Source organism: Heloderma suspectum, chromosome 1, assembly GCF_057233095.1.
Source record: "Heloderma suspectum isolate Gila_16-S chromosome 1, 16-S_ref, whole genome shotgun sequence".
Lineage (NCBI taxonomy): Eukaryota > Metazoa > Chordata > Lepidosauria > Squamata > Helodermatidae > Heloderma > Heloderma suspectum.
In genome coordinates this window covers 133,111,699-133,136,103 of record NC_139458.1, presented here as the reverse complement: position 1 = coordinate 133,136,103, position 24,405 = coordinate 133,111,699, and the positions used below count along the sequence as shown (strand labels likewise).

At 47.3% G+C, this 24,405-nt stretch overlaps 1 protein-coding gene and 1 long non-coding RNA gene across 4 annotated transcripts in view; one reads left to right on the top strand and one right to left on the bottom strand.

Moving 5' to 3' along the window:
* LOC146357907 (uncharacterized) overlaps nt 1–24,405 on the top strand; it is a 41,251-nt gene that overhangs the window by 15,458 nt on the left and 1,388 nt on the right. For 2 of the 3 annotated variants that reach the window (XR_014786586.1, XM_084826479.1), the window contains 3 exons: nt 10,110–10,294; nt 15,137–15,258; nt 15,708–16,881. Coding sequence is in view for 2 of the 3 variants with exons in the window: in XM_084826479.1 (XP_084682605.1) it covers nt 10,110–10,294; nt 15,137–15,238 (287 nt within the window). In the remaining variant the exon portion in view is untranslated. Of the gene's footprint in view, nt 1–10,109; nt 10,295–15,136; nt 15,259–15,707; nt 16,882–24,405 lie in introns of those variants that run through there. The other variant, XM_084826574.1, reaches the window with a different exon arrangement.
* Nucleotides 17,430–21,835, bottom strand: LOC146357908 (uncharacterized). The gene is made up of 3 exons (XR_014786733.1): nt 21,684–21,835; nt 19,631–19,815; nt 17,430–17,752 (listed from the first exon to the last, which is right to left on the bottom strand). It is a non-coding gene; the product is annotated as an uncharacterized LOC146357908 (long non-coding RNA).

Here is a 24,405-nt window from a genome sequence, read left to right as displayed (position 1 = left end):
CCAATGGTATCTGTCTGCTGGTGGAACAGCGATGTTGGATCCAACCCACTAAATTATTACTTTGACCTGTCTGGTATTTCTCTCACCAGGTAGAACTACTCATTTTACCCTACTTGCATCTCCCTATGCGTTCTTTCACATCCATGATTTTCTTGTTTTCGTGTTTTTTTCTAAGAGGGTGTATAACATTTGGGGTGTGGAAAGACGATAAGGGTTTGCGAATGTAGTGCAGGAGCATGGATTGCAACCCCCGAGGCGACCCCTGTTTTGCCACGTGTTTACCATATTCAAAGCCTGCTTTGAATATGACTGCACTTCAGGCTTTCTCACTCAAAATCTCAGCAAGAAAAAGAAGTGTGTAGCCATTGCCAGTTATGGATGTACCACTGCTGACCTCTTATTTCAAAGATTTGCATTCCAATTACCCCTCTGATACTTGTGCTGCTATCCCTGATATTCTCAACAAGTTCTTTTTGGGCTCACCTGATGAGTTCATGAAGATGGTGGGTCCTTTTACAACTACTCCTCTTCTGAAAGACACTGCTTCTCATCTGAAGAAATGCATAGGTCAACTTCCCAAACCACATTTAATGGCAAAAGTCAAAATGATGGTAATAATTTTTACACAAATACTACTCAGCACTTAGGTCACAGCTTGGGGATCACATTCACATGTGGATATTCATAGTTTGAGGATTTAGAATGATATAATGTTATAGTTGGAAGATGCTCTAAAGGTCATCTAGTCCAATCTCCTACGCAGGGCAGGACTGTTGCAAAACAGCATCCCTGACACATGGCTGTCCAGAGTCTACTTAAACATCTCCAGGAAAGGGGAAAAAAACTCATCCAGTGAAGGAAAAATCACCTCCAGGGAAGGTTTCTCCAGGACAACACCTCCAGGAAACAGGGGAAAAGCCACCTCCAGGAAAGGAGAACCCACCACCTCCTGACACAGTGACCCTGTTCAGACATCATGCTAAACCATGAGGGTTAGCATTTTTGAGCTAACCATGGTGGCTTAGCGTGACATCTGAATGGGGGTCAGACCCAACCATGGTGGTTTATTAATCAGGCACAAACCACACTCACTAACCACCTGCTGCAACATGGTTAATGGGCTCCACTGCAGTTTAGCGTGATGTCTGAACAAGCTCCTGTGGTTAATGGAGTACTACCACAGAGCTCCGTGCAACAGTGGCCAAAAATGACCATTACAGGAGCAGGGCTGCTGATGGCTGTTGGTGGCCATTTTCTTCTTTCTTTCTGATTCAGTTACGAAAATAAGCAAAAAATAAAGAAAAACAGCAGAAAAATTTGCAAAATCGCCAAAACACACATTTGCACAAATGCATGTTTTCATGATATGGCAATTTTGCGCATTTTTCTGCCATTTTTATTTATTTATTGCTTAACGGAATCAGACCAAAGTGGCCACCAATGGCCATCAGCAGCCCTGCTCCTCTAATGGCCACCTGAGCCGCAGAGGCTGTTGGGATGCGTGATGGAGTGTTTGGAGGACTGCAGGACAGTAGGTAGTTAGAGAGTGCTTAGGCTAACCATGCTGTGGGCCATGGTTAGCTGAATGTGTGGCAGGAGCTCTTGCAAGGGTTAGTGCTAACCATGCTGCAGCATGGTTAGCACTAACCTAACCACCTAACCACCCTTCCCCAATTTGCATCTGAAAAGGGTCACTCTGTTCCACATTTGGCTAATATCTAGCCAAAATCTGCCTCCTTGCAGCTTCTATTCATTAGTTCTCATCCCACTCTCCAGAGCAACAGGAAACTCCTCTGTTCCTTCTTCTGCATGTGAGTCCTTCAGATATTTGAAGACAGCTATCATGTCTCCCTTTAATCTTCTCTTCTGCAGCCTAAGCATACTTAGCTCTTTCAACTGTTTTAAATACATTTTTTAGGAAGCAATCCTATGGCCCCTGCACAGCATCTGAGGTGCCATCGGATATTTTGGATTCCCCAATCTGAGGTCAGAGACAGCACTCTGACCTCAGAGGGGGGAATCGGAGCTCTGACCCCCTTCCCCCTCACAGCTGGTGTGGAAAGAACAGTGCCGGCTGTTCTCTGAGGTCAGGAACTCAACCTCAGAGAGGGGGGCATTCCAGTGGGTGGGGAGGAGACTGGAGAGTCCAGGATATGAGTTATCCTGAGGCCTCTCCAGCCTCCTTCCCGCCCTCTCTGAAGTGCCCCAGCTAGATGGGCAAAAAAGCCCCTCTGTTGAAAAATGCAGGGTGACAGGACAGGGTGGTGCAGATAGCCTCTGCTGCTCCTCCCACCCTGCTTTGGATGATCATAAGTTTCCAAGTTTGGGGGCTTTCAATCATCAAGGGAGCAACCCACAGGATTGTACCCTTAATGTTTGTACTGTTCAATATTGTATTATTTTGAGACATGTTGTTGTCGTTGTTTGGTTTTATGATTGTAAACTGCCCCAAGGGCTCTTTCCAGTTGGACATCATACAAATCTAATAAATAAACAAACAAACAAACTATTCCTTGGAGGACTTGTTTTCAGACTTGCAGGTCTTAATTAGCCATGACAGCTCAAGGCAGGACGCACATTCCTCTGCCAGACATGGAGGACTGGTTCGGACATGTCCATTCATCGCTTCATGACATCAACACAAGCTGGTGGAAGGCATGCGTGAATTACACTAATTCCAAGGCCGCTAAGTAAAATTTAAAATCCAGTAATGAACATTAAATTAAAATATTAAAATAACTTCTTTTAAATCACAGACTAATAAGACAACAGCAAAGGCAGCAACAAAAAAGAGAAATAGCAAGAATAACAACCACCAATTAAAAGCTCAGGAGACTAAAACTATATTCACTGTTGCCTAAAACCTTACAAAATAATAGGCACCAGCAGAGTGTCTTTTGGGGTGAACCAAGGTACCACCATCAAAAAGCTGCACTTTTCCAAGGCTGCTGAAAAAACCAGGGTACCACCATCAAAAAACCAGGGTACCACAATCAAAAAGCTGCACTTTTCCAAGGCTGCTGAAAAAACCAATGTACCACCATCAAAAAACCAGAATACCACCATCAAAAAGCTGCACTTTTCCAAGGCTGCTGAAAATTTGAGATTTGAGGGGGAAAGTCAGTGTTCACCTACATGGACCATTGTGTGGGGTGGGGTGGACCATAACAACAATGTAGGGTGAAGCATCCCTCACACGTCCAGTTCCTGAGATGAAACTGATCTATACATGACCTATGCACACAGTTTACAGACTCCCATGTTTGTTCCCTGTGACATATGACAAATTTATTCATTACTATGTTTTTAACTAGCCCTGTATATTTACTGAGATAATGCAACTCAGTCTTATTTGTCAGCAGTCTCTCTTCCAGACAAAGATACTCCTAAAGTGTGCAACGGGGCTAGCGCCTCTTCCACTTTAAGGAATTAAATTATTATTGTTTAAGCTGTTGATTGGCTGTGATTCCCATTTCCTGACCATTATGCTGCAGAAATACAAATCATTTACTTCAAGGACAATCACTTTTAAAATGATCCTGTTCTTCAAGATCTGGAATCTTCAAATGCTTCTTCCAGTTCACTTACTACTTTCTTAATAAATGAAAGCAAACAGTGCTGTCTTGGAGGATAGGAATGTTTCAGTTAGGGTGAGGGTTAAGGTTACACCTCAGGTTAGGGTTAGGGGGGGACTTATTAAAAAGAAGGACACCAAATGGCCATTGAAATGCATTGGTTCATTCCAAATGGCCGTGGGAAATCATTGGAAGATTTTACAGATCATCTTCAAATCAAAACACCTAAAAGAGATAAACGTTTATTTTTCATAGAAAACAAGTCAGAATCAAAATACAAACAGAACTGTTTTAGGGAACAACTCCTATGATCTCCATCACAGCAGTTTCTAGGGATCATCTCCAAATACAAAAAGAAATCAGAATGCAATAAACAGAAGGGCACTGCAGTCTTACATCCTGATCTATTACCAACAGTTTCAAATGGCCTAGATATGTGTGTGTGGGGGGGGGGGGCTGTTTCCCCAAACTGCCAAATGTTATTTCCATGCTTACATATGCCCCCCACCCCCACCCTTCCTTGGCAACCTCTTCTTCCAGCAGGCCTATATTTCTGAATGGCCATAGGAATACATTAGAGTGATACCACAAGCCCCTCAGGAAACAAAGAGAGCCTCCAAACTGCTCACAGAGGTAAAACCTGAAGCATCTATGGAGCATGCTTCCCAATGTGATGCATGCTCCATAGGAATGGCCCCTCCTTCAGCATGGCCATAATATTATGGTGTCCTTCAGAATGACCAAAGGAATGTGTTGGACTGAGAAAAACAGCCTCACAGGTGGAAGCAGGTGCCTCAATAGTACTAAGGGTGACAGAGGGAGTATCCCTAAAGGCCTCCAGAGTCATGTTCTCCCTCCATTACAATGTCCCCTCCTTACACATGGCTGTAACATTCAGATATTCTACCAAATGGCCATAGGAATGCCTTGGACTGAGACAAGGAGACCCACAGAAAAGAGCAGGAACCCCCAAACTACTCAGGGGCAACTGAGTTAGCACTCCAAGAACCTTAAGAGTCTCTATTTGATCCATGCTCCATAAGAAAGGCCTCTGTTTCTGCATGGGAATAATCATCAGGTGTCCTTTTGAATGGCCATAGAAATGCACTGGACTGAGATCAGCAGCCGAAAATGCAGAGCAGGAACCCCCAAACTGACAAGAAGTGAAAGGGTTAGCACCCCAAGCATCCTAAGAATCTCTCCTGGTGGGCCACTCAGTCTGTCGGCTGAGCTAGGCTTAACCGAGGCCCGGGAACTGCCCAGGGAGCCAGGTCTCCGGAACCCTAACCCTGGTTCCTGCCCGGAGAGCTGGGTCTCCCTAACCTGGGGCTTAACCCTCACCCTCATATGCAACTGAAACATCCCCCCCCCCACACACAGAATACTCCAATGCAGTAGGCAAGCCATCCTGTTGGCCCACTCGGTCTGTCTAGCCAAACTAGGCATTACCAAGGTCCTAACCCTAATCTGAGGCTTAACCCTACCGCTCACATGCAACTGAAACAAACCCCTATCCACACAGTATACTCATAGACAGTAGGAAAGCCGTCATTGTGGCCCCCGGTGTCTGTCTGGTCAAACTAGGCTTTACCAAGTTTATAATTTACAGTTCTTAAATGATCAGAAACAATAGCCAGTCCAGCTCATAACCTTGATCTCCAGAAATCAGTGGGTAAAGCTTTAAACAGCACAAATTATTATTAATAGCTGTGCACGGACCCCCAGTTTTGCTTTGGATACCGATTCGGACCGTCCGAATCAGCCCCGCTTCGCTTTGGACCAATTTGGACCCAATCTGCTTCACTTCAGATTCCGATCCAAAGCGAGATTCAGATATCCAAAGTATTTGGATTTGATGTTTTCCCATTGACTTGCAATGGAAAACAGAAATGGCCATAACTTTTTCAGTTGTCAAGATAAATACATGAAATTTGGGCACTTGTCAGCGCCCATTGAGCGGATCCCACCTGCCAAATTTTAGGCAGTCTTGCCCAGTGGATTTTGTGCTAGGTGCAGGTAAAATGTGCTTTTTTCAATACAAACTCTCAAAGCAAAGAGCTATAACTTTTCACTGGTTACACTGAAGGGTCCCAGCAGCACCTCGCCCACCTCTACCCCTGCCAAGGGTCCAAAGATGCCTCATATTGGGTTTGCTTTGCCACACAGTGTAGTATTAAATTTAAAAATAGATCTTAATGTGTGCAGTGCTTTGCCCACTGCATTCTGAAATGTGGACTTGGGTGTCGTGCTCTGCCACACACTGTTTGCTTGACCACAACACAAACACACACATGCACACAAGAGCAAAAGAAAAGCAAAAAAAGAACTACCGGCAAGCAAAGGGGGGGGGGGATACAGTACACTATCTATAATCCTAATAGAAGAGAAAAGGGTTTTATTTTTATTTTTTTAGGGAAAAGATAGAGAGTTCAAAAATGGGACGGGGAGGAATACAGGAACTGAGAAGAGCTGGGTGCGGGGAGCCAAGAACAAGAAAAGGAAAGTACTTATTTTTGTTATAATTTGGGGGGGGTATATAGGATCTAGAAAGAAAGAAAGAAAGAAAGAAAGAAAGAAAGAAAGAAAGAAAGAGAAAACTACTAAAAAATAGTTGAATTGAGAAGGATGGGGCGGGAGGAGGTAGCCAAAGAACAAGGCAAGGAAAGGAGGAAACTTTTTAAATGTTTTTGGTTTTTAAAATAGAGAATCTAGAAAAGAAAGAAAGGGAATAGTTGAACTGAAAAGGGCTGGGTGGGAAGGAAGAAGAAGGACAAAACTGCAGTGCAACACACACATACACACCACACAGGTCTAGCTAACTCTCTCTCTAACCAACTCTAACCAGCTCACTCTGACCAACTGTAACAAACAATGAAACGAAAACAGGCGGATCTGCAGTACATACAGTATTCCCCACCCGCTCCAACACTGCCAATGATTGGAGACTGCTGGGTTACGTTCAGCCCTAATTTGGCAACTACAGTTGCCATTCGCCAAGGCTCACCATTTCCCCCTCCCTCCTTTCCTCGCCCACTCCCTTATCTTTTGCAAGTTGTAACAGGCTGTCTGGGCTTCAGAACGGCTCCAGAATAGCTCCAAAACTCCGGAGCGGACCGAAGCACTTTGGCAGCAACCCACTTCACTTTGGACCACCTTGGTGCTGTTTGTGTCCACTTTGGATCTCAAAGAGGCAGCCCTGAAGCAGCTTGATTTGTTTCGGTATTCAGATTTGGCACCGAAGCAATGCACAGCCCTACTCAGTTAGGCCTTGTCCCATTTATCCCCTTCTTTCCACTAGAGGTGAACTGACAGGCATCTGGAGCTTGTCAGAACCAGGCAGTTACCTGGGGGGTCTGTGTCTGCCTGCTCCACATTTCTAGCATCACTGTTTCTGTTCAGGGGGCCAAAACCTGGGACTTTCTGCATGGAAAGCATGTGCTGCCCCACTGAGCTGCTGCCTTTCAGTTTCACTCCAAATACACCTTAATGTCCATGAATCTATGAACATACAACATTTCAGCATAAATGAAAAGTAGAAAGATCTCATTGGCAGACAATGAGATCTCATTTCGACTTACCTTTTATATGTGTGTGTCCATACATACACACAAATAAAAGGTGAAACATATAAAAATTGTGTGTCTGTGTGACATTTTATCAAATGAACAGCCAAAGCAAGCAGAGGTATGCACATAGAAATGACAGAAGACAGCTACTTATTTTACTTCTTATAACCAGCACTAGCATAGCATCTAGCAAAACTGGACACTTGTTTGGGGCTCATGAGTGTTTGAAAGGCCCACCAAGATGAGCCCTACACTGGGCCCCTTATCCTGTATTATCTTCCCTGTTGCTCTCTCATATAGTTGTCATGTGAAAAAACAGTCATTTTTTGGCCATGGGGGTTGATGACCAAGTAGATTTTGTGGAGACTGAAAGAAAGAGAGAGAGTAGAAGATTGAGACAGAAAAGAAAGACTGTGAGGTCTAGGAGACAAGGAGGAAGAACAGCGGAGAGAGAGAAAACTGGAGGCATTTTGCCCGCACTGTGCCTGGGGCCTAAACCAGAGAAAGGTGTGTTGTTTTCATCCCACCAGGCCTATGTTTCCTGAAAAAACTACATCCAGTGGGCAACTTTTTAGGATGGGGGCAGGAATAAGAACTAGGATTTATTTAACAGGGATGTGCATAGAGGGGAGGAAACTGGAGGATTCGAAAAATAAAACGGCGAAAAATAAGGAACGCAAATGGCGGCCACCGTAGCTGCCGCCATTTCCGTACACCGTTTTTGTTTGTTTGTTTGTTTTTACCCAGACGTGATAGGCTACGCAAGTCTTTACATAGCCTATCACGTCTGGATTAAAAAAAAAAGAAAGACAAGACTGCAAATGGCGGCCACGGCAGCCAGTCGGAAGACCAGCCGCCGCCGCCGAAGCCACCGCTGGAGCCACTGCCGTCCAGAACATCCGCCCCAGTAAGCCTTGTCCCGGCGGGGATCCACGGCGGAAATTCTCCGCCATCCCTAGAGGTGGGCAATACAGAGGGAGAGAGTGATTTTCTGGGGGCTACACAGTCAGCCTCATATGTCAGTGGTGATCTTACTCATCCTAACGCAACACCCCGGCAACCACCACACCTTACTGGCTCTCTTACCTTTCTTACTCCCATGTATATTGCGCATACATGCCCCTGGGGAGACACATATGGTCCTAAGTCCCTACAGTTCATATATATAGATGCCCCAAAGTTGTTTTTATTTCCTAAGAGAAACAATTAGTGACCAACACAGTATCTATTTGCTTTGTAACATGTGAAATACACCCCCCCACACACACACACACAACCTGTTCAGATTCTATTGTGTCTCTTCAGAGACACAAACCAAGGGGAGGATTCCTCTCTCATCCTTCTTTCCTCTCCTTCAAGATACAAATGTGAAGACAACAAAATGTGAATATGGTCATGTGTCCTCCTGTGTCACATTGTGGGTGGAGCAGAGCTTGTACCCTCCTATATATAGATAACTGTGGCTGGGTGACCAGCCAGATGGGCGATTAATAAATTTAATAAATAAAGATAATAATAAATAAACTGTGCTGCGTAGCTCAAGGTCCCACATATTTTTCCTGCATTCTGTACTTCAAACAGAGTCTCCTTCTCCTCCACCATGAAGCTGGCACTTCTCCTCCTCCACATTCCAGCATGTCACTCCTCTCATAAGTATCACCAATACCAATTATGGGTCTTTGACAAAACGCTCTGAAGAGGCAAAAATGACATAATTCAGTGTAGTGACTTCAGAGAGGGCATCTGTAAAGTAAATGCACTCAAACCGCAGTGAAACCTGGACACTTTGGCCATCTGATTCTCCATGCAAACACAACCCCCTGTCCTCAGGCATGTGCTCTTGAGGCCAGATGTAAAATGTGAAAAGGGCAATTGCAGACAGAGCTGGCAGCAGATTTTGTGACTGCAGGGGCACTTTTTCCAGACGCCAAGATGGCTGCATTGGTAATTATCGGATTCACTCATTGTATTTAAGCAAATTAACCAAAATTGTTTGTGTGTTGAAGAAAATGTCTCCTATAAACTGATTCTCAGAGATAAAACCTCACCACATCACTGACTGAGGCTCAAGATCTCAGGGCTGATGCCCAAGTAAATGAAATTCCAGAGGATATTGAACCTTTGTCAGCTGTTAGGAAGCACAGTTAGGTTCAGAGGAGACACTGGAGAGAAAGGAGTGTGAATAATAGGGGAAGAAGAGAGGGAGGACAACTTGCAAAACTGCTAGTATTAATATTCAGACATTATGAAAAACCTCCCTTCTTCAGGAGAACATGGTAGATCTCCCAGTGCCGAGAATAAGGGGACAAAGAGTCCTCCTGTCCTGTGTAAGCACAAACCAGTTCAGGTTTACTCAGAAGTGAGTCCCATTGTGCTCAGTTGGGTCTACTCCCTGGTGTATTTAGGATTGCACCCTCAGTTGCTTTTGTGGTGCAACTTGCTCTAAAAATCCCCACAGATGATTAGCGGGTTTAAGGGTATTGCATGAAGTGGCAGCTGCGTATATTTGCTCTACAGTGGCCATCAGGATTCAGCAGTGAATTCAGGTATGACAGTGTGGGTGAGTTTACATGTTACTCAACCCATGTGGAGGTTCAAGAATGTACATCTTCAACTAGTGCTTCACAGAGGAAGCATAATATTTGAATGTTTCTTACTGCATGCACAGCCCCCAGAAAGTGCAGCTCCCTCCCATCAGGGATGCATGGCCATGGAGTAGAAACACTACATACATAGCAAAGAGCATTTAAATATGACACACTGATGTTCTCAATTCATGTGGGAAGCTGGTGCTTTCCTGCAGACTTCTTATAGGGTAAATAGCAGTTGTATCAGAGCTTGTCTATTTTCAAGGGAGTCATGTTGCTTCCAGCCAGTTGCCACATAGTTATTTTTTAAACAACACTAAAATCTGTTTAAAGTAATCTTTTTAATCCCTTGTTTGGGTTTTTGTTTTGCTTCTTCCTAGTTCTTGATCTATGTGATAATACTGCCGAATATATGCAGATAGGACTTTTTGGATCATACGGTGAATTTGAGAAATTTATTAATAACTATGCAAAGAACAAACTAATGATATCTGCTGCAATTAAGATGAAAATATGTGCTAAGGACTTGCCAGAGAAAGAAAAAAAGGATTACTATGAAATGTCAGTAAGTATACATTTATTCACTTTTCTTGCTTGCATTTTGCACTTCAAGACAATAAAAAATATTCAGGATTTATACTGTCCACCCCAAATCAATCTGTTTATATTTATTTATGTATTCTAAAAAATTCTATACTACCCTTCATCACATGAGATTACAGAGTGGTGTACAATATAAACAAAAAATTACTTCGAAACCTAAAACAGTACAATGACTCTTAATATCCAACAGCCAGGATAAAAGACAGTAATAAACATTTCAACTAGAATTTCAATTCTACTCTGTTGGTTTAAAAATAAAATAATATTTTAAAAGACAGGACAAAGGTTATAAGATAAAATGTGAACGACTAAAAAGGATTCAAATGCCTTGTCCAGCCCTCTACACTCTGGCAGCCTTCTCCATACCCTAATTCACATACACAGCACTATCCTCTCCAGATTAAGATGTTCGTAGAACAGCTACATCCATCATAAGGAAAGCCCAGGCTGGTCCATATAAAAGATCCATTGTCAGTTCCCATAGCTCAGACAAGTGAGCCAAGCCACAGAGAGAAGGCAATGACACCCTTTATTTTAATTCATCCCTCATGAAACCATTTGATAATATTGGGGAAGTAGGCTGCTGGTTGACACTTTTGCTCTCCGAGAGCCAAGAACCCCCAACCTGCCTCTTTTTCTTCAGTATTCTTTATTGACCTTCATTTCATTTTATTTCGTGTGTGTGTGTGTGTGTGTGTGTGTGTAAGGCCTCGGGCCTGAACCAAGCTATCAGCAGTTTTAGAGGGGCTTAGATGATCCATAATGCCCTCTGACTTTGGTCCAATTGGCAGGCTGTTTTCCCTAACAGGCCTCTTGATCTACCAGGATGAGTCAAAGGTCGATAGGGCAGCCTCAGCGCATTCCATACTAACGAGCTAGAGGGCCTTATCAGGGTGCACCTGGGCAGTGAAGCTTGTTTGCCTTAAAGCAAACAGGTGTCTGTAGTGGGAAAGTTCGGACTGTTTTCCTTCTGAACAAGCACTGCTGTCTATGATGGGAATGTGGTAAATGGATGCTAATTAACCCTTGCTGCTGTCATGCTGCCTCACTGCTAACATGTATGGTATAAAACCCATTTTACCCCATGGCTCGTGGTTCAGAGAAGCTGTCTGATCCAACCATTGGGTATGCTTGTGTGCTGATTGTACTCAATACAGTATCTCCTTGTAAGTAAACCTGGATCTGATTTATCACTGTCTTGGCACCTCTAAATTAAGAGTTCGAAGCCTACTGCAGGAGCAATACAATTGGCGCAGTGAGCAGGGTGCCAAGAATACTGCTATGTTCAGATTCAAAGGGAAGGAGGATGTGGGTGTCAGCATGTTAAACCGACTCCTGGGCTGGCCACAGGAGGGGCTGTGGGGTCCAGCCGCAAAGCAATTAGTGGTCTTGTATGGACCAGTTGTATGGCCAGAGGTAGAGGAGGACTGCACCCCAGTGGGTCTGGCAACTGCGTTGGAATCTCTGCAGCTGAGAAAGTGGTCAGCTAAAGAGAAGCAGAGTGCAGGACCTCTGGCATGGCTGTTGCTGACAGCTTTGAGAGCTGTCGGACAGAAGGAGTTAGAGTGGAAAGAGAAAGCAGCAAAGCTCAAGGACAAGCTGGGGAGAGAGCAAGATCTGAGGCTATTAATGAGAGAAACGCTGCAAGACAGCCTGGCCTCTAAGGAGGCGTGGGAGCGTAAAGCCGAAGAGTTAGCAGTTAGACTGATATGCCACACTTGAAGGTGCCCAAAGCAGGCCAGAGTGTGCAGCAGCATCACTTCACCCGATTGGGATCCAGAGAGATGGGATCCTTGGGAAGTGGACATTGAAGATGAAGATCCAGGGGTTGAAGAAGAGGAGCTGGGGCAGAGCGAAGCATCAGGACCCAGGGCAGAGGCTAGACCCGATTTGGAGTGTAAGGCGCGCCAGAGGACAATCCCAGGGCACAATGCTCCCCTGGTGGTTACATTGCAAGCTATGAAGGATTATACCAGCCAGGAGTTAATTGCCCTGCAGCAGCAATATCAGCGGAGGAGAGGAGGCTAGCTGGTCCGAATCTGAGATACAGGGGGAGATGCCGTGCAGCTCACGGGGGAGGAAATGGTAAAGCTCGGCGGGGTCACCACCCAGCCAGCCTCATGACAGATCCTTCAAATGCCTCCCACGGTGCAAGGCATGCATAGTTTGATAGATTGGGCCATAAATGCTATGCGCCAGGCATGGCCAGACTCTAACGAAGTAGGTGCCGCCACGCAGCCCTGGCGAACTTTGGGAGAAGCACAGATATAATGTCCCCAATATAGTGACATTAGTAGAAGATTTGGCAGAGAATGTTGGCATTGTGCATGCTGTGTTGGACCTGGCCAATGCCTTCTTCTCGATACCCATAGCACCTGAGAGTCAAGATCAATTCGCCTTTGAGTGGTGGGGGAGACAGTGATCATTCTGCGTCTTGCCAATGGGTTACACCCACAGCACCACGATATGCCACAGAATGGTGGCACGGGACTTGGCAGAGGTGCACCTCTCACGGGTGGTGCGTGTGTATCATTACACTGATGATGTCATAATAACTGGGAATGACCATAGTGTGGTCTAAGTAGCCTTAGATGCCATCGTGCAGCACCTTGAGAGCCAGGGCTGGGCAGTAAATCCAAAAAAAGTCCAAGGTCCAGCAGAAAGTGTAAAATTTCTGGGCATTTATTGGGAGGGGTAGCAAAGAGTCATTCTGGAGAAGGCACTAGACAAAATTGAGGGAGCAGCGCCTCCTACTGACAAAAAGCAGTTATAGTCATTTTTAGGCCTGCTGGGATTCTGGAGGCCTTTTGTGCCTGTGCTGGCTCAGCTAATATGCCCCCTCCACAACTTATGCAGGAAGAAAGCTGCGTGGGAATGGGGGGAGAAGTAGGATACCACCTTCAAGGCAGCCAAGCAGCTAGTCCATGAACACGCCAGACTGGACCCAGTAGATCTGAACCAGACTTTTGAACTAGATGTCATTGCCACGGAGGAAGGGATGGCACGGGGCTTGTGGTAGCGCAATGCACAGGCCAAGCGGAGGCCTGTGGGATTTTGGTCTGCTGGGTGGAAAGGAGCCCAGGAGAACTATAGCCCCCCTGGAGAAACAGATATGTACTGCCTACCAGGGACTGATAGACACAGAGCGAACCACTGGACCCCTGCAGGTCCAAGTAAAGACACAATACCCTATTGCCAATTGGGTAGCAGATACCCAGCTGGGGCAGACAGGAACGGCACAACACCCCACCTTAGCGAAGTGGAGAATATACTTGCAACAGCGGAGCCACATGTGGCATCCCCCATTAGTGATCAGATGGCAACATGTCTTGGGGCTGTCACGTGGGAGGCTAAAGGCAAGGAAGCAGCAGACCAAGATCTGCTGGTCCCCAGCTCACCCATTAAAGATGAGCTGGGGCCCCCATGGCCAGCAAGTTTGGGGGTCAGATATGTGGCAGAAGATACACAGCATAGCACGCCAAGGGGCACATGGGGCACGTGGACTCCCATGCTGGGACATCCCCACTGGGCAACATAGAAGCTGACGATCTTGTGAAAATTAGAGGAGCAGAAGCAGCCCTTGCTGACTGGGCTCACACACGCGGTGGGCACCAGGGGGTGGACTCTACCTGGGAATGGGCCAAACAGAGAGGCCTACCCCTAACCAAAAAAGACATTGAAGAAGTTGTCTGACCAAAACTGCCCTGTCTGTAGCAAAGTCAAGCAGCATAAAATAGCTGGCCAGAAAAATTGGGGGCACATAGCTCGGGGAGCCAAGCCCGGGCAAATCTGGCAAATTGACTACATTGGCCCCATGCCTAAAGACCAAGGCGCCTGCTACACCTTCGTGTGTGTGGACACTGTCAGTGGAGTGTCCTCAGCTTTCCCATATGCCCATGCAACGCAGCAGAACACCCTAAGAGGAATAGGGGGCCTTGGAGAAGATGTATGGCACGCCCCAAGAAATTCCAAGTGACAATGGCAGCCACTTCAAGGGAAAAGCCACCTTAACATGGGCAGAGGATAACGGAGTGACTTGGATTTACCATATCCCATACCATCCTCAAGCTGCAGGTTTGGTAGAAAGGGTTAATGGCCTGTTGAAAGAGCAAATAAAACTGTTGACTGGGAGACCTGATTTAAAGCAGTGGCGCAGACATTTAGATGAAGCTGTCTGCCTACACAACCAAAGGGGGCTTCCAGGGGGGAGCTCGCCCATGGGCAGGCAGGTAAATCCCCCCTCCCCCAAAAGGTGGTGGATTGAAAGTCTGGAAATTGCTGCCTGAAGCTTGCATTCCTGTTCAAAGCTCTCCCGGGGCAGCGGGCCTAGACATACGCACTCCCTGTGTGTTCAAGCTGGATGCAGGGGAAACTGCCACTAGGGCGTTGGGGATTGGAATCCACACACCCCCTGGCACATATGGGCGTCTAGCAGCCAGGTCAAGCCTGGCCACCAAGGGCATTGCCTTATTGGGAGGGGTTGTTGATCCAGACTATCAGGGGGAATTGAAGATTGTTTTGCACAACCTATCCCCAAATTCTTATTCTTTTGAGCAGGGAGAACGCATAGCGCAGCTGGTGTTGGTGAAGGCCCTTCTCACCCCGCATGTGACGGAGGGGGAGCCGCCTGCAGACACAGTGGAGGCTTTGGATCGGCTGGTGGGCGGGTGTGGGTGCAATTGCCTGGGAGCACAGACCCAACTGAAGGAGAGGTACTGCATCAAGGCCCAGGGAATACATACACAGTCCTGCTGAGAGGGGAAGACCTGCCCCGAGCGCTCCCTGCACACTTTTTGTTTTGCAGATAATGGCCAGTGCTGCACTGAGTAGAGATGATTTAGTAGCCATCACAAGCATGCTGATGGTGTTCCTTCTATCTCTTGTCTTTGGGTACCTAGAACTGTAAATGGCCTCCCAGGCCAACAGGTCAGTTTGTTTGTTTTTTCATTTCATTTCATTTCTATACCGCCCAATAGCCAAAGCTCTTCAGCTGAAGAATATCCCCCCAGCCGGTATGATCTTTTTTCCTTTCTCAAGCAGTTGTTCAATCTTAGAGTTCCCCTGTCCTACCATGTGCCCATAGGCTCTGGTGCCCTCACTGGAGTGTGAACTACTACACTGATTGGTTTCCTGAAGCTCAGATTGAATTGCTCCGTTGCTCAACTGTTTTTGATGAGGTTAAAGTGATTCTTAATATCCAATTTAGAGGACTCAGACCCCTAGCAGGGGTGTGGGTGATGCCTTCTTCCCCCAGGGGACATTTAACCCCCCTCAAAGGAGGCCCAGCTCTGTGGGGACAGGCTATGCATAGAGCCAAAGCCCATGCTATTTGTCCAGACTGTTTCCTATGTTGATTCCTTTTTTTTCCTTTGCAGTCATGGCAAAGCTTTCTAGTGTCAAAATGAGTTGGTGGATATTGGTGAGCCTGCTACCAGTCTGGACCACAGGCGAGGACATCACTTATGTGAACATCGTCTGGCCCAGCTGGAGAAACAATACGATTGCTGGATTTGCTCCATCATGCCTCACCATGTGGGGGGTTTCCTGCCTATGGTGTTAGATTTTAATGAAAGTTTGTTGTCTGCATTTTATTTCTTCAATACTACGCGATATTTGCAAACATCTTTACTGTCAGTTGCAACTCCGAATGACACTGAGTGTGGCTCCCAAAGGTTTGATGTCAGTGCCACCCGGGACAGAGCCTTCAGAGTTATCACGCAGAAGGCAAACAAATCCGTGAGGATCAGAGAGGGGTTTGAGTAATTACACGATGGGATAGGATGGCTTACCCCCTTAAAGGTGTATGCCCCACCACGGCCATTAGTGTGTTGGGAACAAGTGAGACACAACAAAGTAGCACCACGCTTTCAAAGACAAGTGGGGTTCAGTAGGGGGTGCCAGACCATACATGCATGCCCTGGTGATAATGCCCAAGGATGGGTGTGCACAAATTGGAAAGAGCGCCCTGGCATTAACTGGGCCGCCCCTAATGGTAGTTACTGGATCTGTGGAGAAAAAGTGTGGCCGTGGTTGCCCCCGGGGTGGATTGGAAGATGCTCCCTGGGACTGCTGTGGGTCCCTATAGGTTTGTGAATACCTTGAAGAGCCCTGCAGTAGGTAATTACAGGGGTTGGAAGGTGAGATGGCAACGAGACATCTTCAGTTCAGCTGATTATGGAAAAAAGAAAGGTTCCTCCTGTGCAAGCACCAAGTCATTGCTGACCCCTAGAGGGATGCCGCTTTCACTGGCGTTTTCATGGCAGACTGTAGCAGGGTGGTTTGCCATTGCCTTCCCCAGTCGTGCTAGGGATGGCGGAGAATTTCTCCACGAATCTCGGGGAGGCCGAATGCCAGCACATTCGGCCCCTGAAATTGTTGGTGAAATTCTCCGCCCCCCCCGTGCCCCCCCCCCCGGGATGGGACTTACCTCCCTCGAATGTCCCTCTCAGCGGCGGGTCCCGGCGGGAGTTCGGCGGCGTTTCGTCGGGGGCGGGGGCGGCGGCCGGTCGTCCGACCGGCTGCTGCTGCTGCCATTACAAAATAAAGTAAAAAAACAACAACACACACCCGTGATAGGCTACGTAATGATTAACGTAGCCTATCACGGCTAGATTTCCAAAGTCAGCCATGATAGGCTACGTAAATCGTTACGTAGCCTATCACGGGTGACTTTTTCTGGGGGGAAAAAAAAGCGCGTACGCAAATGGCGTTGCCCTTATTTTCGCCGTAGTCTACGTAACTCTTTACGTAGACTACCGGGACCAAATAAGGAACGCAAATGGCGGCGCCATATGCTTGTGCGCTGATTGTACTCAGTGAAGTATCTCCTTGCAAGTAAACCTGGATCTGATTTATCACTGTCTTGGCACCTCTAAATTAAGAGTTCGAAGCCTACTGCAGGAGCAATACAGGGGGGCTGAGAATGGTGGCCAGCATCAAGGGAGCCCCAGGAGAATGACCTGCCAGCAGGGTCCCCCAAAATTGAGACCTAGGCTTTTTCTAAAGATCATGTTATTTGATACAGCAGTGCTAATGTTGTTTTGAGTCGGTCTTGAGACCGACTCAAGAGGAGTCACTGGATTAGCTGTGACAAAGTACATCGATCATGTATTCATAAATGAAGCTTGAACAAAGAAATGCAGATTGTGAGTTTAATAAAACATGAAGCATGAAGGATTCTAGAAGAGTGCAGGAGATTTCTCGAAGTTTTCTGAAGCATAATGATTATTTTGCCTCACAGATCGGATAAAGCTTCTTGATCAATGACAGTATAAAAGAGCTGACAGTGGGAAGAACAGATCAATGAGCATTATTTTTTCAGAAACTGATGTTGGTAGTCAGCATGTTGGATTAGCATGGGCTTGGTTTAATCGAAAAACCAGAATTCCTGAGCAGCTCAGCATTGTTTCAGTATTTCTTCCTGAAATGAAATGAAGGTCAGTAGAGGGTGCTGAAGGGAAAGGAAGCAAGAGATTAACAGAGGAATCCTATGCATGTTTATTATTAATGTTAATATTAATGTTATTTCATTTATATCCCATCTTTTTTCCTCCTCCAAAGAACCCAAGGCAGCTTGCATGGTCCTTCTTCCCTCCATTTTATCCTCACAACAACCCTGTGAGGTAGGTTGGGTTGACAGTCACCCAGGGAACTTCATAGCCATGTGGGGACTAGATCCCAGGTCTCACAAATCCCAGTCCAACACAGTTTATACCTACTACTACCAAGTACTATACCACACTGATTACTCCCATATTATTCAGAAGGACTTACTCCCAGGTAGGTGTGTGTAGCATTGCAGCCTAAATCACTGTACTTGGTAGAGAGTACATTTTGGCAAACAAGAGTATCAATCAGCAGCCTGTTTTCCTAACAGTATAAGAGTGAGTCATGGTTGATGAGTGAAAATAAAGGGTATATTTGCCCTCTCTCTTTGGCTTGGCTCACTTGTCTGAACCACTGGAATAGACAGGCAGCTTTAGTGTGGGCAAATATGGGCTTTTCTTATGATGGCATGGGCATACTGTATAAACATTAACCTGGAGGGGATTCTGATCTAGGAATGGGCATATCTGTTAGTTTCACTTACTTCCACATTCACATTTTTTAAATCTGAAGTTCTTTCTCTCCCAGATATGAAGGATTTTGCAAATGTGCGTAAATTCTTATCAAAGATCAACTGACACAAAATTCTCACCCATCTGCATCACCCAAATTCAACAGGTACAGCTATTCCCAGCATGGAGAGGACATGATGTAGCTGCCTGCCATAGAGCTGTTAAAGATGTAGCTGCCTGCCATAGAGCTGTTAAAGATGAGGAGCCTGTCAGAAAAGAGAGGTGGCAGCCCTAAAAAAAACACTAACATGGTTGAATACACGGGGATTCAAACCCAGACTTTTAAGTGCAAAGCCTGGGCCTGTCAGTTTTTGTTTCTCCCACATTTGAAATTTTCAACTCAAGTTTTTTTTTTTTGTCTTGAATATGGAGAACTTTGCAAATTTTGGTAGATTCTTACCAAATCCAGACTGAAACAAAATCATCACTTATCCCTAGCTGATATGTGCTGTGGATGTGAATTAGCATATGGAAAAGACTGTGGTGGTGTAGAGCAGCGGTCCCCAACCTTTTTGGGATCAGGGACCGGTCCGTGGAAGACAATTTTTCCACGGACCGGGGGTGGGGTGGGACCGGGCCGCAGTAGGGGTGTGGGAACCCCCCTTACCTTGGGTCCATGAGGGGGGCGATCCTGCCCCCCCCCAGAATCCTCGTCAGCCCTGGACTTGCCGCAGAGCTACCGGCCAGCTCCAGCCGGGGGAGGACTTCTGGCCACTGGACGCAGATACCATTTGCAGCCCTGTTCTTTGTAGTAATAGGCTATTACTGCAAAGAACAGGGCTGGAGTCGACCGGCAGCTCTGTGGACTCACCACGGAGCGGAGCCAGCCAGGGCCGGCAAGGATTCTGGGGCAGGGGGAGGGATGGATCGCCTCCCCGCCCCTGCGGACCCAAGGTAAAGGGGGGTTCCCACATCTCTACTGCGGTCCGGTCCCTAACAGGCCACGGACCAGTACCAGTCCGCGGCTCGGTGGTTGGGGACCCTTGGTGTAGAGGGTTGGACAATGTATTTGGATCATATTTAAGTGATCTTATTTTTTCAATCTTTGATCAATATGTTAAAATATTTCTAAACCAATAGACTGTAAAAAAAGTTTTGGGGGAAAAGATATAAATCTTGAATCTAGATGGAGTCTTCAGTTGCAAAAGACAAGCAAGAAAAATTACAGAATGTATAATTACCGTCAATTTAGCTATACCATCTTTTTCCTTCTGTGAAAACTGGTCGACACAATCTTTTACCGCCTTTGCAGCAGATACTCCAGACTTTGAAACTGCATGTTTTTTAAGTTCACTCTCCAAATCAGATTGTGATCCATAAAACCTCAGAGACATAACACTTTTAACAGAATCACACAGAGCAGAAACTAGGAAGGAACAAAACAAAAACCCAAATATGGTATTTATTTGTTTTTAAAACAAAATTAATACTGTAAACAGATTTTACTTCAACTTTTTACTGCCATTGTCTTCTCTTTTTTAGATAAATACATGAATATTGGCTGGAGGCAATATTGCTCACCTAAGAATGCTCTAGCTTTGGTCCAATTCGGATGTCACTTATTCCACTAGAAGGCTGCAAGGAATGATGTTCTCATGCTGACTCTACAGATGCTCGGTTTGCACTGCATGACAGCCCATCATGGGTTAATTTACCCTTGAGGATCTGTCGTGTGTTCCAGCCACCATTATGAATATGCAACCCTGCCAGGGGGTTGCCATAGTTTACACTGTCCTGTGAACCTGGCTGGCAGGAGTTATTTGACAGTTAACCCTCACGTAACCCATGGTCTGTTTAGGGTGTGATGTTTAAATGTTCCCTTCCATGCTTGCATGCCAGGGACATGCACCCCTGATAAGAGGGTGCTACACTTGCTGGGGGGTTATGCATGTAGTAAACAACTTCAAATATTATGCTTCTTCTGTGTAACACTGGTTAAAAAAGGCCTGGTGTCAGGATTGGGCCCAAGCTCCCTAGTTTGGTTTCTGACTAATTCAGATTTGGAGATGGAGCTAGAAGAAGCCCAGCCAAGACAGGAAATTCCCCAAGACTGTCCAGAAGGCAGTGAAGAACTTTCCCAGCAGCTTATCAAACAGGACAGCCAGGCTCAGAGACCATCTTCCCCCTTCCCCATGGGAACCAGTAGGGATGTCAGAGAATTCCGCGACGGATCTCAGTGAGGCCGAATGCCAGTGCATTCGGCCCCCTGAAATCCGTTGTGGAACGAAGCCCCCGCACCCCCAACCCACGAAAGGCGCGCGGGACGAAAGTCCCCGCCGCCTCCAACCCACAAAAGGCGTGCAAAACGGAGCACTTACCTGCTCCCATTCGCTTCATCTTCATAGCTGTGATAGGCTACGTAAATACTTACGTAGCCTATCACGGCTAATGCAGGGACGCCATTTGCGTATGCTGGGGTTTTTCCCCCTGCCGTGATAGGCTACGTAAATATTTACGTAGCCTATCACAGCTCAATACAGGGACGCAAATGGCGGCGGCTACAACAGCCGCCGTTTACGTCCCTGCAGGGCTGCCCAGTGGCCGTATGTCCGGCTGCGGGTGGCAGGAGCCGGCCAGCGGCTCCGCGGCTTGGCCGCGGAGCAGAGCTGGCTGGGCAGGATTCCGGGGGGGAGGACCAGATCGCCTCCCCCCCCGTCAAGGATTCCGGGGGGGGGGGACAGAGCACCTGCCCCGCACTGCGGATTGCCCAGCGCGGAGCCAGGTAGGTGTTTCGTACATCCCTAGGCCTCTAGGCCTCTGTTGGAGAGGGAGGGAGCAGCAGAATTGTCAGATGCCAGAGCTCGCTGCCAAGTTAAGTGGGCAGAGCTGAGAGGACGTGGTAGGTGTCCCACCATACTGACTGTGTATCAGAAGTTGGGTTGCGAGGATCCTCGCTGAAGGGAGGAGCCCAGAAAAAGCCTGCCAAACACAGCGGGAAACCCGTCCATTAGTTGAAAGGCAACAGCCCTGCTTTCAGTAGCTCTCTTAGCAAAAGCGCTATTTAGCTAATTAGACCCAGAGGACAGCTCCCAGCCTTTGTGGTCACTTCAGGTGTGAAGAGGTGCTATTAACTGAATAAAAGAGTGTGGATTGCACAGGGAGTCTTTGTTAGGGATGGTGGAGAATTTCTCCAAGAATCTCCAGGAGGCTGAATGCCAACGCATTTGGCCTCCCCGAAATTGGCGGTGAGATTCTCCGCCCTCCCCCCGCCCCCCCCCCGGGGATGGGACTTACCTCTGTCAGATGTCCCTCTCGGCGTCGGGTCCCGGCGGTGTTTCGGCGGGCGTTTCGGCGGGGGCGGCGGCGGCGGCCGGTCTTCTGACCAGCTGCCGCCGTCGCCATTTCCCCGTAAAGTATTAAAACAACCACACACACGTGATAGGCTACGTAACGATTTACGTAGCCTATCATGGCTAGATTTTCAAAGTCAGCCGTGATAGGCTACATAAAGATTTACGTAGCCTATCACGGCTGACTTTGGGGGGGGGAAAAGTGCGTACGCAAATGGCGGTGCCCATGGGAGCCGCCATTTGCGTATGCACTTTTTTTTTCCCCCAAAGTCAGCCGTGATAGGCTACATAAAAATTTACGTAGCCTATCACGGCTGACTTTGAAAATCTAGCCATGATAGGCTACGTAAATCTTTACATAGCCTATCACTTTTTTCTCTTTTTTTTTACACTTTATTTTTTTCTTTCGCGGCCGGGGAGACGGGGCGCTTCCCCCCGGCCAGAACTTTGGCAGGGAGGGATGGGGCGCCTCCCCCACGGCCTGAATTTCAGCGGGGAGGGGCGGGGCGCCTCCCCACCCGCCAAGAATTTTCAGGGGGAGAAACGAAGTGCCTCCCTCCCACCCCGAAAAAAGCGGCGGGACAAGGTAAGGGACTTTCGTCCATCCCTAGTCTTTGTTGCCTCACTACTCAGCAAGAGGGCTTGGAATCCCTGACACCTTTCTTGCTGTCTCCACATGGGTTGAGTAATATCTAAGCTGCCTGAATTTAGCACAGAATCCAGATAGACCCTAGTCCTATGTAGGCATTATCAAAAAGTGGGTAACCCCATATGCGGGCAGGGACAGGGCTGTTTTATGTAGCCCTGTACCCCACACCATGCATGCTCCACCCTCAGCATCCATGAGTAGGGCAAGGTCATCTGCAGGGGGAAGTCTTTGCATGTACAACTGAAGGATGAGTGGAAGAATTACTGACAGCAGGAGAGTGAGATGGAATGGTGGGTGGAGTCAGAGAGAGGTGGGGAGTGCCAACAGAGAAGGCCAATTAAAAGAGAGGGTTGAGAGGGATAAGGAAGAAAGACTAGTAAAAAAGCTGCGGGTCAAGATATCCATTGAAGAGAGGGGTCAGTTATCTTTGGTTAAGTTATTAGTTAAACCATTATTTCTTATCAAATTATTACATGTTTTAGCTGTTCCATAAATAAATATATTTACTAATTTAAATTCCTGAATGTATTCCACTCTGGGTGAATTCTAGGCATGGCGGAGAATTCCGCCACAGATCTCAGTGAGTCTGAATGCCAGCGCATTTGGCCCCCAAAATCCGTGGCGGAACGGAGCCCCCCGCCCCTCCACCCTGTGAAAGCCCCATGAAACGGAGCCTACCTAGCTGCGGCTCCGGCTTCAGCTCTGCCGGCGGCAGCAGCAGCTCCGGCTGCTGCTGAGCTGCTGCGGCCACAAATGGCGGCCATCGTAGCGGCCACCATTTGCGTCCCTACGCTGGCCCCATGATAGGCTACGTATATATTTACATAGCCTATCACGGCTAAAGCAGGCACCATTTGCATTCCCGTTTTAGCCGTGATAGGCTACGTAAATATTTACGTAGCTTATCATGGCTAAAGCGGGAATGCAAATGGCGTAGGGGACGCCATTTGCATCCCTGCTTTAGCCATGATAGCCTACGTAAATATTTACATAGACTATCACAGGCTACCATAGGGACGCAAATGGTGTCCCCTACTCAGGACGCCATTTGCGTCCGCACCAGCCCGGCAGCAGCTGGAGGCCCTGCTGCAGGTTGGCCCGGCCAGTGGCTCCGCAGCCTGGCCACGGAGCGGAGCCAGCCAGGCAGGATTCCGGGGGGAGGAACAGATCGCCTCCCCCCACCTGCGGAACCCGGTGGAGCCAGGTAAGTGGGGTTTCGTACACCCCTAGTGAATTCTAGTATAATATACCTCAGCCCAGATGCTGTCTTTGATATTACACGATCAAGTACATAAACTGAGAGGCTGACTGTTCTCCTTGGCTCAGAAGATGGCAGCAGCACTTTATTTGGAATGAATTGTTTTGGGGAAGTCTGGACTCAGGGGAAAGGCTAGAAGATTGATCCACTCACTGTTAAGGGCCAGAGGCATGCTGAGGAACCCCGGAACATTACAACTGTCAAGGGCTCCTTGGAGGCCTCTCTCAGTCTAATCCAGTAGCCAAGTCCAGACACAGACAAAGGGATTCTTTTCAAAGTTTTATTCCTTTTTTATAACTTAACAACTCTATTGTTAGCAACTAGATATGAGCAGCAGAGTACCTATGCTTTAAGTTGGAACAGTTGGTCCCCGTTTGAAAGGGAATTACTGGCAGACCTCTGAACTTAAGGACTAGGGAGAATCCCTCCCCTTTTCCCTTGGATCCTCTGGGCGCAGCCGTTGTTTGCGCACCAACCGGGCACTACGCCTCCTTTCTGCGCCCTCTATTTGGCGCCGCTCTCTGCGTCTGCGTCGCACGTCTATCCAGTCTGCTTCCTGCGCTCTGTCACTCCCAGGACTGCTATCTAAGCTAGGAATGCTGGTGGGAGGAATCTCCGTCAGCTGTTGGCCCTGGGAAAGAGGAGCGCGTTCCTCTCCCAGGAGCGACTCCTCTTCCTCAGAATCAGAACTACTCTGGGATTCTATGGGCTCAGTGTCTACCCTGACAACAACCACTATAGAGCAAACATAGACTGCTG